Source organism: Oncorhynchus mykiss, chromosome 17, assembly GCF_057628025.1.
Source record: "Oncorhynchus mykiss isolate SJ-2025 chromosome 17, ASM5762802v1, whole genome shotgun sequence".
Lineage (NCBI taxonomy): Eukaryota > Metazoa > Chordata > Actinopteri > Salmoniformes > Salmonidae > Oncorhynchus > Oncorhynchus mykiss.
Genome location: NC_143038.1, coordinates 35050432 through 35063473, shown reverse-complemented (window position 1 = coordinate 35063473; position 13042 = coordinate 35050432). Strand labels below are relative to the sequence as shown.

The 13042-nt window shown below is 37.7% G+C and overlaps 1 protein-coding gene across 4 annotated transcripts in view; it reads right to left on the bottom strand.

The window, feature by feature from the left end:
- The window catches only part of csf1 (macrophage colony-stimulating factor precursor), a 46713-nt gene extending 35688 nt beyond the window's left edge, over positions 1–11025 (bottom strand). Inside the window, exons 1-4 of one of the 4 annotated variants that reach the window (XM_090204146.1) lie at positions 10770–11025; positions 10555–10596; positions 743–856; positions 335–397 (exon numbers count right to left, since the gene is read on the bottom strand). In XM_090204146.1, coding sequence (XP_090060272.1) covers positions 335–397; positions 743–856; positions 10555–10587 — 210 coding nt within the window. In that variant the 5' untranslated portion in view covers positions 10588–10596; positions 10770–11025. 4 annotated transcript variants of the gene reach the window in all.
- Positions 11026–13042: the final 2017 nt, after the last annotated feature.

Below are 13042 nucleotides of genomic sequence, written 5' to 3'. Positions count from 1 at the left end.
ACACAGTTTATAAGTATTTTCAAACCATTTCCCTTCCAGGTTATTAACAACCAAGGGCTCTTTCATGGGATTACATTTTGTCTTCTAAATGCAATTAGACTATTGCGTAAAGGCCGAAAGGAGCAAGAGATGTAATGGACTTGAATCTCCTTGACAGATGTGAGAGCATTAGTTTCAATCAGTTTGCCAGCCTGGCACATCTTGAAAGTGTAGGACTGTCTTGACACTGACTGATTGTGATGTTGTTTATCTTTGGTATACCATTCTTTATCTGCACAAATCAAAGTCATTTTGTTGTGAAAGATGTAATTGCAGTGAAGTAGGAAATACTCACCAAACTCTGGCGCTCAGTGAATACGTAGGTTATTGACCAGCCATTCTCCAACTGATTATCAATCTACGTGGCAAACAAAGATACAAACATTGACATTTAAAACAGAAGCGTAGAATTGGGCAGTTATGATTCTCCAGGAGGAAAGTAGGAGTAGGCATGCAGCCGTACAGAATTCCCATCTGCCACATATAGTTCTCATTAGTTATGTGTGTGGGTCACATAAGGTAAAGAAATGACCTTAGAACAATAAAATAAGTCTAACTTGGGAGGAAACCTTAACATCAATACATTCAGGCATGACTTATGACTGTTTGAGTGATTTTAATTATCTGTATCTCAACTTGATATTTAGTTTGTAGAGTCTGTTGATATTACTGCATGATTTGGTGTGGTATGAGGTGTCCTCACCAGGCAGTTGAGGTTGAGGAGGTGACCCTTGGTCACAGAGTGCCGACATGGACCAGGGACGCCACCCCACGCCAAAGGGAAGCACATGAGGAAGAGGAAGCACAGATGCCTAGCCTACAATGGACATAACATTATCATTACATTATGACCCTTGTTACTGCTGCTACTACTACTACTTCTGCTTTTACAAACTACTACAGTACTACTACTATTACTCGATAGCACCACAACAACAACTTATATTTCCACTACTACAGTACTACTGCTCAGGGATCTACATCTCAAAGTATTGTTGCTCACCGTGAAAGGAGAGCAAAATAAAGGAATATTGATCAATAATGTTCAATAGTTCCAAAATTATAGGCACAATGGTGCCTTTCGTCCACACTTGCTAACTTAATATCATATTACGGAAATACAATTCTAAGTCACATGGGGATTGACACATTTTTTAAAATATGTTTTCAAATTTGATATTTTTTCTTACATAGCACCTTATGGCTTGTCTATTTGAGAACATTTTTGAGTTTTTGATGACAAACTTTTGAAGGCCATGTTGAGAGCTGGGAAAGAGCTAGTCAATCTGCTCCCAATTCCATACTGTTGCAGAACACTGGTTATGAACATCTGGAAAAGCTAACTGTTAACAATAGATACTAGATCAAAATGTCATAATGCTTACTGCCCAAAATTGCTGATAGTACTTTTTTTTCACTTTATTACAGAACGGAGGCTCTACAGAGGGCCAGACAGAGAAACAAAGTATTTGATGTGTCAAATATAACTTTACAATATCACGGTTTACCTTGGTGTAAACAGAGGTGACCCAACACAAATAACATATACACACGTGCACAGGCATGTGTGCACACACTTCACTCTTACCAAGGATATCCTCAAGGAACCTTTGCTAGTCAATGGATTCTTATTTGCACCTTTGGTTAGTTGAGGGGTTCTTGGAGGACCCTTGTTGCTGGCACGTGCGGAGAATTTAAAATGTATTTTTTACTAGTGGATTTGCCTGACAGGCTCAGCAACCAAGTCAAGGAAAGGAGGGTACCTAGTCAGTTGTTCAACTCAATGTGTTCTGCTGAAATGTGTCTTCCCATTTAACCCAACCCCTCTGAATCAGAGAGGTGTGTTTTTTTGTTGTTGCCTTAATCAACATTAACAGGGAGCAGTGGCCTTGCTCAGAACAACAGATTTTGACCTTGTCAGCTCAAGGATTCGATCCAGCAACTTTCTGGTTACTGGCCCAAAGCGCTAACCACTATGCTACCTGCCGCCCCACTGAAGTAAAGAAATGTAGCTAGTCTAAGGCTCAATCTCAATGCTTCCACTTAGCCCTCCCCATCCATGTTGCAGTATCCCGCAAGCAGGATGGATTGGGAATTGTGCCTCAATTAAACTTTGAGTGAGGCGTAGTGCCTTTTTAGTCCTCTAGCTAGCCTTCCAAATGAAGCAAATTGAGTTTGTAATGACAGGTTTTTCTATCACTGAATAAAAAATGTTTTCCTAGTTTATTATCAGTAGATAAATTGTATTTATATTAAACTATATGTATTCTAGTGGTGGTATTCTGTCAGAAGATTGGAGACGTAGCTTTCATAATGTTCTTTTTGGCCACCTGTGAGAGTAGTTATCATTCCTGTGTTCTCTTTTAAAGTCATTAAAGGTTAAGATTGAACACGACCAGTTCTGCAGCCTTGTTAAAAGCTGACATACAAGTGTAGGATCTTAATTTGATCACATTTTTGTAACTGAGAAAAATGTCATTCTCCGCTGAAAATACAGACTAGCTTTGTGATTTATATAAATTCAATGAAAACCTGTACTAGCATGGTTATATAAATAGTATTTCACTTTTCATGTAGCCTACTTATGTACAGCTAATAGCCTAACCACCAATCAAACAACATTATGGACTAAACATTAAAAACCTGTGGCTACAGGATTATTTTGCTATGACAATACTGGTCAAATGAAAATCCTATATCTGTAAGTGTATGTGATTTTAAAGAACCAAGTAGCCTTCCATTGCTACAAGTCAGCATTTTGTTACAATACAATATTGATAATATTTAAATATTGATTAATAATATTGATTATATAAAAATATGAATGTATAATACATTAATATTAACAATAACAATGATAATCATGTAAATACCAGTAACAATATATTATTTAAAAGGTTCAAAATGGAACCCTAACCCTAACTTGAAATAACAAAATACTATTGAAATGAAAATGAAAAGGTTCCCCACAGTGGCAATCGTTTTGACCCCCAAAAGGTTCTTGGGGGCTCCTTTTCTGGCTGGAGTGTACTTCAAGGTAATAGCAGTAATAGTCCTCCCCAGCAGGGATCCGGCACTGTTTCAGGGAAAACTTTGGCACATTCACATACTTTATGGAGATGGTTCTCCACATAATCATGTCCAGATGGAATATATGGGCTTATTTCCTTTCCTTTCTTTCAAGGCAAAAAACTGCATATTGTATCTAATTGATTAAGTATGTTTTGCAATGGTATAAGGTGGTATTTGGATTCCTAATAGTTTATCATAAGAGTTTGTTACTTATGGTTCCGGTGGCATTGAAATGTGTGGGTTTCTCCTTTGCAAAATAACTATGAATTAACAGACTTATTTAAAAATAATTGTCAACATGTAACATGTTAATATGGTGTGGGACGTTCACTGTATTGCAAGAATCATTAGCAGGTCTATTTCGCTCCAGCATCAGGCATATTCTGTCTGTTCACAATTCACCTCTGGGAACATGGCAGCACTCAACACCCGACAACAGAAAGAGTTGGCCACTACTATCTGAGAGATTGTTTGTGAGGAAATGACCTCTGCCCTCGACTTGTAATTAAGACCGGTAAATTATTATCTTGCACTGCTCACTTCTAAAGTGGATACCTACTAAACTGAAGTGGAAAGTTTGGAGATATCGGTGACAGTCACACTTTATTTGGATAGTGCAAACTCTTCATCTGTAAATGCTCTAGAGATGGTCATACCATCAACAAACTATCTGTTGATAAGCTTGCTAAGGTTAGGTTTATAATAAGGGTTAGGATAAAGGTTAAGGTTAGGGTTAGAGCTACGGTTAGTAGATAGTTAGTTGAAATGTTACTCAGTCTGTATAGTTTGTGCCTTCAGAAAGTACTCATAACCCTTGACTTATTCCACATTTTGAAAAATAGTTTAAATAGATCGAATGCAAGATTGATTGAATACATTTTTTTCCTTCTCACCCATTCCGCATAATGACAAAGTGAAAACATGTATTTTGAAATTTTAGCAAATGTATTAAAATACAGAAATCTGTTGTTTGCATAAATATTCACACCCCTGAGTCAATACACGTTAGAATCACATTTGGCAGCGATGACAGCTGTGAGTCTTTCTGGGTAAGTCTCTAAGATCTTTGCACATCTGGATTGTACAATATTTACACACATTTTATTGACTTTTTATTCTTCAAGCTCTATCAAGTTGGTTGATGATCATTGCTAGACAGCCATTTTCATGTCTTGCAATATAATTTTAAGCCTATTTAAGTCAAAACTGTAACTATGCCACTCAGGAACAAGGTTTTCTGCTAGGATTTTGTCTGTGCTTAGCTCTCTTCCATTTTCTTTTATTTTTTTGTATCTTAAACAACTCCCTTGTCCTTACTGATGACAAGCATACCCACAACATGATGTAGCCGATACCTTGAAAATATGAAGAGTGGTACTCAGTGATGTGTTGTGTTGGATTTGCCCCAAACATAACGCTTTGTATTCAAGACATGTAGTTAATATCATTGCAATATTATTTGCAGTTTTACTTTAGTGCCTTATTGAAAACAGATGCATATTTTGGAATATTTTTATTCCGTATAGTCTTCCTTCTTTTCACTCTGTAATTTAGGTTAGTATTGTGGAGTAACTATAATGTTGCTGATCCATCCTCAGTTATCTCCTATCACAGCCATTAATCTTCTGTAACCATTTTAAAATCACCATTGGCCTCATGGTGAAATCCTTGAGCGGTTTCCTTCCTCTCCAGCAACTGAGTTAGGAAGGGCGCCTGTATCTTTGTAGTGAATGGGTGTATTGACCCAAAGATATACTCAATGTCAGTTTTTTTTACCCATCTACCAATAAGTGCCCTTCTTTGCAAACCATTGGAAAAACTCCCTGGTCTTTGTGTTTGAATCTGTCCTTGAAATTCATTGCTCGACTGAAGGACCTTACAGATAAATGTATATCTGGGGTATAGAAATGGGGTAGTCATTTAAAAATCACGTTAAACATTAATTGCACACAGAGAGAGACCATACAACTTATTATGTGACTTGAGAGGGACATTTTCACTCTTGAACTTATTTAGGCTTGCCATAATAAAAGGTTTGAATTCTTACTGACTCAAGACATTTCAGCTTTTCATGTTTATTTAATTTGTAAAAATTTCGAAAATAATAATTCTACTTTGACATTGTGGGGTATTGTGTGTAGATCAGTGACACAAATCTCAATTTTATTTATATATATATATACACAGTGAACTCCAAATGTTTTGGGACAGTGAGGTTAAAGTGCAGGCTGTCAGCTTTAATTTGAGGGTATTGTCATCCATATTGGGTGAACTAAATGACACCCCTTATTTACACAGTCCCCCCATTTCTAAGGGACCAAAAGTATTGGGACAAATTCACTGTATGTTAGGTACTAAAAAGTATTTTGTCCCATATTCACAGCACACAAATGACTACATCACGTTTGTGACTACAAACCCACCCCCACCCCCAATAAAACATTTAAATGATTAAACATTTGATCCTAAATAAAAGGGTTTTTATCTGAAATAATATTTAAAATGTTTTGCATGATTGTAACGTGGCCCATCCCATACACTTCTTTCAAAGACCCACTCAGACATCAGGCACTGGTCACTTTCATCCCATCTTCGACATAGAAAATATAATATATAATCTACATAAACTTCATGTCATAATGTACACATTGGCTAGCACGGTGGAGGCCAAAGAACAAGTGCAGCATCCAAATGTCCCTCTACATCAGCAAATTAGCACCCACTCGCCACTTCCTGTGCAATGTTCTTGATATGGTACATGGTGGCTGTTGTTCTAATGAAAGACTCCAACAGCACTGAAGAAATCGAGTCTGAAGATAAGTATATTTAAAGAGTTGCTTATTCAAGTAACTCAACTCATGTAAACACCCTGCTTCCAATATCCCTACAATATGAGTACAGCATTTAAAAGAGCAGAAAATGTAATAAAAATATAAATACCATTTGTGAGCTACTTTATCAAACAGGACTTTTGTTGAAAAAAGTCCAAATAAATTCCAAGTTTTTTTTTTACTTTAAAATGAATAAATCATGTATTTTCATGAAAACATTTATAGTAATATAATCTACTTATTGAAAGTTAAAGCTATTTCCTGAAAGAGGAATTCCTAGACTTGAAATTGCCTTTCTGAGAAAAATGCCTCATATCAAAAATGTTGAATAATTTTATTAGTAGCTTCCATTATTATGGAAGGAATTCTAAACTTGCCAAAAATACAAAGATAATTATTTCGACCAGATTCAGAAAAGTATGGATAACATTTTCAACACAGCATCATCCAAAATCTTCTCTTCATCCTGATTGCAAAAAATGAAGGTTTCTTCCCCCCTCGCCATCGAGGGCGCCAGGCTCCTCAGCATTGCGCACTCCTGCCATCATCATTCCGCACACCTGCCTTCCCCCCATCATGCGCATAAGTGATTATTGGATTCACCAGGACTCAATCACCTCTGTATACTTCTGGCCCTTCTTTGGACACTGTGTTAACAAACCTCCAGACAAGCTTCCATACAACTCTCCTTCCGTTGCCTCCAACTGCTCTAAAATGCAAGTAAAACTAAATGCATGCTCTTCAACCGATTGCTGCCCGCACTTGCCCGCCCGTCCAGCATCACTGCTCTGGACGGTTCTGACTTAGCTATTTGTAGTTGTCCACATATTCTAGGTGTCTGGTAAGACTGTAAACTCTCCTTCAAGGCTCACATTAAGTATCTCCAATCCAAAATTAACTCTAGAATCAGCTTCCTATTTCACAACAAAGCATCCTTCACTCATGCTGCCAAACATACCCTGTAAAACGGACTGTCCTAACAATCCTCGACTTTGGCGATGTCATTTACAAAATAGCCTGCAACACTCTACTCAACCAATTGGATGCTGTCTTTCACAGTGCCATCACAGTGCCATCATGATGTTTAGCTGAGTGGAAAATGTAGGCTTTGATGGTAATTGCTTTATTAGTTAGTGTTTGGTATGTTCTGATGGGAGGGGCTTCCCCTACAAAACGAGCCTCTCTTTCAGTTCAAGGGTGGACCATTTTGGATTGAGTTGTTGATGGGGCAGCATTGATTATAGCTGTCACATAATGTATTATTTTGGTGGCAGTACTGTTGTTTCTCTTTCGGATTCAGTACTTTTGTGGCTCCGCTATCTTTTTATTTGATAGAGGTTACTGTAGGTTTTTCAGTGTAGCCTTCTGGACTACTCTACACGACAACCTCAATACTATGAATTAACACATGAAATCATGTAGTAACCAAAAAAGTGGTAAGCCAATCAAAGTATATTTTATATTTGAGATTCTTCAAAGTAGCCATCCTTTGCCTTGATGACAGGTTTTCACAATCTTGGCATTCTCTCAACCAGCTTCATGAGGTAGTCACCTGGAATGCATTTCAATTAACAGATGTTCCTTGTTAAAAGTTAATTTGTGGAATTTATTTCCTTCTTAATGCATTTGATACAATCAAGGTAGGGGTGGTATAAAGAAGATAGCCCTATTTGGTATAATAAGTCCATGTTATGAAGGCCAGTCAATCTGGAAAATTTCAAGAACTTTGAAAGTTTCTTCAAGTGCAGTCGCCAAACCCATCAAGCACTATGATGAAACTGGCTCTCATGAGGACCGCCACAGGAAAGGAAGACCCAGAGTTACCTCTGCTGCAGAGGATAAGTTCATTAGAGTTACCATTCTCAGAAATCAGAAATTGAATTCCAAATAAATGCATCAGAGTTCAAGTAACAGACACATATCAACATCAACTGTTCAGAGGAGACTGCATGATACAGGCATTCATGGTTGAATTGCTGCAAAGAAATCGCTACTAAAGGACACCAGTAAGATGAAGAGACTTCCTTGGGATAAAGAAACAGAAGCAATGGACATTTGACAGGTGTAAATGAGTCCAAATTTGAGATTTTTGGTTCCAACCGCAGTGTCTTTATGAGACGCAGAATAGGTGAACGAATGATCTCTGTGTGTGTGGTTCCCACCGTGAAGCATGGAGGAGGAGGTGTGATTGTGTGAGAGTGCTTTGCTGGGACACTGTGATTTATTTAGAATTCAAGGCACACTTTACCAGCAAGGCTACCACAGCATTCTGCAACATTACACAATCCCATCTGGTTTGTGCTTATTGGGACTATAATTTTTATCAACAGGACAATGACCCAACACACCTCCAGGCTGTGTAATTTATTTCTATTTTATTTTACCTTTATTTAACTAGGCAAGTCAGTTAAGAACACATTCTTATTTTCAATGACAGCCTAGGAACAGAGGGTTTGACTAAGAAGGTGAGTGATGGAGTGTTGCATCAGATGACCTGGCCTCCACAATCACCCGACCTCAACTCAATTCAGATGGTTTGGGATGAGTTGGACTGCAGAGTGAAGGAAAAGCAGCCAACAAGTGCTCAGCATATGCTTGAACTCCTTCAAGACTGTTAGAAAAGCGTTCCAGGTGAAGCTGGTTGAGATAATGCCCAGGGTGCGCAAAGCTGTCATCAAGGCAATGGTTGGCTTGTTGGTTATACATGATTCCATGTGTTACTTCATAGTTTTGATGTCTTCATTATTATTCTACAATGTAGATCATCGTAAAATAAAGAAAAACCCTTGAATGAGTAGGTGTGTACTAACTTTTGACTGGTGTATATATAGTAAGTGGACCCTAACATAACAATCCATTTGACTGTTTTGCATTGGCAAGGCACTTGGCCCAGAACATGACTTTTGAACTTCTTCAATGTATTTCAACATGATTTAAAAAAAATAATAATGAATGTTCATAGTGCATAAGCACTGAATCTATTGTATTCCACGAAATACAGTTGTCCCAAATTTGTCCCACAGTATTGCATCATTACCACCACGCTGCGCTTTTTCAAAATTGTACATATCGAGTCACACAAGAACTGGGTAAGACGGTGAAGAACAAGGATATGACGTATAATATATTATATATCCACCTCCAAGTAAAGTAACTTGGAATGTGTCAAACGGTCATAAGTCATCTAGACTCTCCTCTATTTGGAAGGATACATCTCATTCTATTATGGTTGGAGTTTATCAAATGGAAACTGATCATATTAACAAAGTAAACCTGGTAGTGTAATCCCAAATATTAGCAAATTGTCATTAAAACATTGTCATTACCAGCACAAATAGGGTCGGTATTGACATTTTCCAGGTTATTGAAATCAGAAAATAATGACTTTTTGTATAACTTTTGTATAAAATGGGTAAACCCCTGCTCAATATTGCTTATCACATAATATTTTACTGTTTTTATAACAATCGATCATATTGTAAATACTAATTTCCACAAAGTCATTTTTAACAACATTATCCTGTCGTTATTGCCACACAGTCTTTACCACCATAATCAACAAATATTTCTGAATAAAAAAAATATGTACACATTAAATATCCCACTCCTCTCTTCATCAAGTGTAAAGCACTTGTTCTCAATAGATCAACTTAAAAATGAGTAAGCACATAACCATTTCGACATGTAATTGCATTGTTTATGGTACTGTACAAACACAGGCAGCAAACAGCCACAGGCAGCAAACAGACATATAAACAGCCAATAAAGAATTCAAATAATTATTTCTAAATGTGCAAGTGCCAAATCCTATTGACAGATAAACCAAATAATCCCAAACCACATGTTGTTTGTGATTTAGTTGTAAACTAAAATTGAAGGTTTTATGATGTAAATTCCATCTATTGTTGAATAAAATGGTCACAGTCAATACCAGGTTATGGCTCCTGATAAAATGAGGAAAGTATTTATTGTGATAAAAGTATTTTTTAAGAAACATTTGATTTTAAATCACCTATATACAATGACATCTTGAGTTCTGGATAGTGGAGCAGTGTTTAGGGACACCACAACTTGTTATCTACTGTCCTAAAACCGGGCTCCCCAACTGTGATTTTACTTGCAACTAAAGGTGTGACTTTCTGGCGTTAAAATACACAAGCTCAAAGTTATTGAGTCAAGAATTTACATTTTAAAAGATACTCATGTCTTCTTAGATGTTTTGAGTGTGGTACTGTGTGTTCTAGCTGCGCCACAAGTTGTTTCATAAACCTGTGACGTGTCCCGGGCTCATTACATGAACAAAAAAAATGCTATTTATTGTCACTCCCCTAAAATCTACTGGCTAGACATCTGGGTATCACATTACAGACTAAATACTTCACAGTAACAGTAACCACTCTGTGCATTGCCTGGGCTACTGCAGTAAATTACTCAGATGAATACAATTCAATAACTGTCTTGTCAAATTCACACATGAGTCAATGGCTTAATAAAATACAATTGTTATAGTAGGTACTTACTATTAGCAGCCCATCAGTTGTTACCGCTAACAAAAAATCTTGGAATGATACCAGTAACCCAAAATGCCCAGGTTCCAGAGTAGGGGACATACCTTGGCTTTGTGGGCTGGTTTGTGTGTGTTCATCTGGCTGACCTAGGCAAGTAGAACAGAGTAGAGTCCACTTTTAGAGTCATTGGAGCAGAGTTCCTGTCTTTGGTGAAGATGAGATTATTTCCCACTTGATGTGCATAATGATGAAGAGCAAAGAGAAGGAAAGGACAGACAATCCGAATGAGGGAACGATCAACGTCCGGATGTTGACTTACAAGAAGTCTAGGGTCCAATGGTCAACTTTGCTTAGCCATCTCTGTCTTCAATGACTGACTGAGCGAGTGTGGGTGGTGGTGTGTGTGAGTGACCGCCTATCCTCACTGGTACCTCATTGAGAGGCAGTCTTAAAACCCCTCCTCTTTCTCTCTTTCTTTCTTTCTCCCTCCCCCACCCCCTCTCTCTCTCTATCTCTCTCTCTCTCTTTCTCTCTCTCTCTCTCTCTTGTTCCTCTGACTTGCTCTTTCATTTTCTGACTCACTCTTTTCCCCTCTCATTATCATCCTCACTCTCCATCTCTCACTCGAACTACTTTAAATGCCCATCAATCTCTTTCTCAATCTCTCTAAAGTCTTCATACATTCCTCGCGACATGGAGCAATACCCCTGTTGACCACTCATGAAACCCAATGCAGTCCTATTAGATGTTTATGTTAGTCTAGCTCCTTAACACAGTATGACCTCTTATTATTTGTCTTGTAACTTGCCCATAATCTTTTCAAGACACTGTATGTGAAGCAACTTCGAGCAGCTCTGGAAACACGAAGGGTCTTTTATCATTCAACTTTTGCAGAGACAAAAAAAATAAAAAATTATCATGAAGTCTCACATGATCAGGGTGAATCTTCATAGCAACAGTTGACCATGGTGAACATGGTGGTGGTATGCAGGAGTGGAAATGGAAGCAAATCACTCTAGGAACCCTAGAATGTAAAATCCTTGAAATCAGTGTATTTTACATGTCAAAATCATTTCCCTCAATGAAATCAATTTCAAATACTGAGGATCTGAAAAAGATTGGTTCATATTTAATTGCCCTTGCCCTCAGTTCAGAAAATCATTTAATTCAATCAGGGGATTGACTTAAAATGTAAAGGAAATTACCTTATACCTAGAGGTCACAGAGGTCAAAGACTAGTAACACAGGGTCATATCTTATCCTTTTGCTTGTAATACCAAGAGTATGTTTTTTGTTTGTTCTAGGCTGAAACCAAAGCCTGCAATTCATAGCGACAGGAAGTAGGGGTGTTGGAGATGCTGCAGCACCTCCTGGTAAATGTTATTAAAATTGCCAAAATTATATAACTTAGACTTGATTGATGTCATATTCTACAATATGTTCGTCTGCCATCTTTTTGTAAACCGGGGATTTTGGTTACATTCAAGACAATGTTCTTTTGATTTATCTCATTTGGTCGGTATCAAAGTAGCCTGTCTTTTCAGTATTTTTTTGTAGTATTAAAACATATTCTGCTAATGTCACCAGTCTGTAAAACGAAGTACTGTATAGTTGCATGAAATGCATTCATAAAAGGACACCATTTTGACCCCTTGGGCTGACCCAAATGTACGCTCTGTACATAACAGACTTTTTGAAAAGAGTTGTGAGTTAAATAACTTTCTAACCTGCAGTGACTAGGCTACTGGTATCCAATCTAGGCCTAGGCCTACCCATCATAGTAGGAAATGTATTTTAATGTTTGTCTGCAAATGCAACGATAGTTGCATGTGCTTTATTACTAAGGAGAATTCTTCAGTGCTGGTCATGTGTTTCCACCATTCGCTCCGGGAAGATGTTTTGAATAGGCACAGGGGGTGAGCACCCCTTAACCTAACCCTTCCCAGAGCTATGGTGAAAACTCAGGACCAGAAATTATGAATACTAGCCCTAGGCTTTGGGTCAGCCAATGAATCTATACACATGTCATAGACAAGACAAATGGTTCCATGCCTTTTTCATTACATATTGACTTTCAACATGTCAATACATGGCCACGAAATCATGAGACAAGGGTGCTGGGGCAGAGTTTTCCCTGATCTTGTAGTTGGCCAACCTAACCAATTCCGGACCCAAGTTGTAGCATATGACATAATAAATCAGATGTAAAAAATGGCTTTATATAGGCGATGATGGGACCTGATAATTTGTCTAAAAAAGGTACTCCTACAGTATGGCATCACTATTGTGTTGATTGACAAAGCAGAAACAGGGTTTTAGAATTTTAGCAAATTTATAAAGATAAAAACAGAAATACATTATCACATAAGTAATCAGACCTTTTTCTATGAGACTTGGAATTGAGCTCAGGAGCATCCTGTTTCCATTGATCATCCTTGAGATGTTTCAACAAATTGATTGGAGTCCACCTGCAGTAAATTCAATTATTGGACATGTGGAAAAGCACACACCTGTCTATATAATGTCCCACAGTTGACAGTGCATGTCAGATCAAAAACCAGGCTATGAAGTTGAAGGAATTGTCCGTAGAGC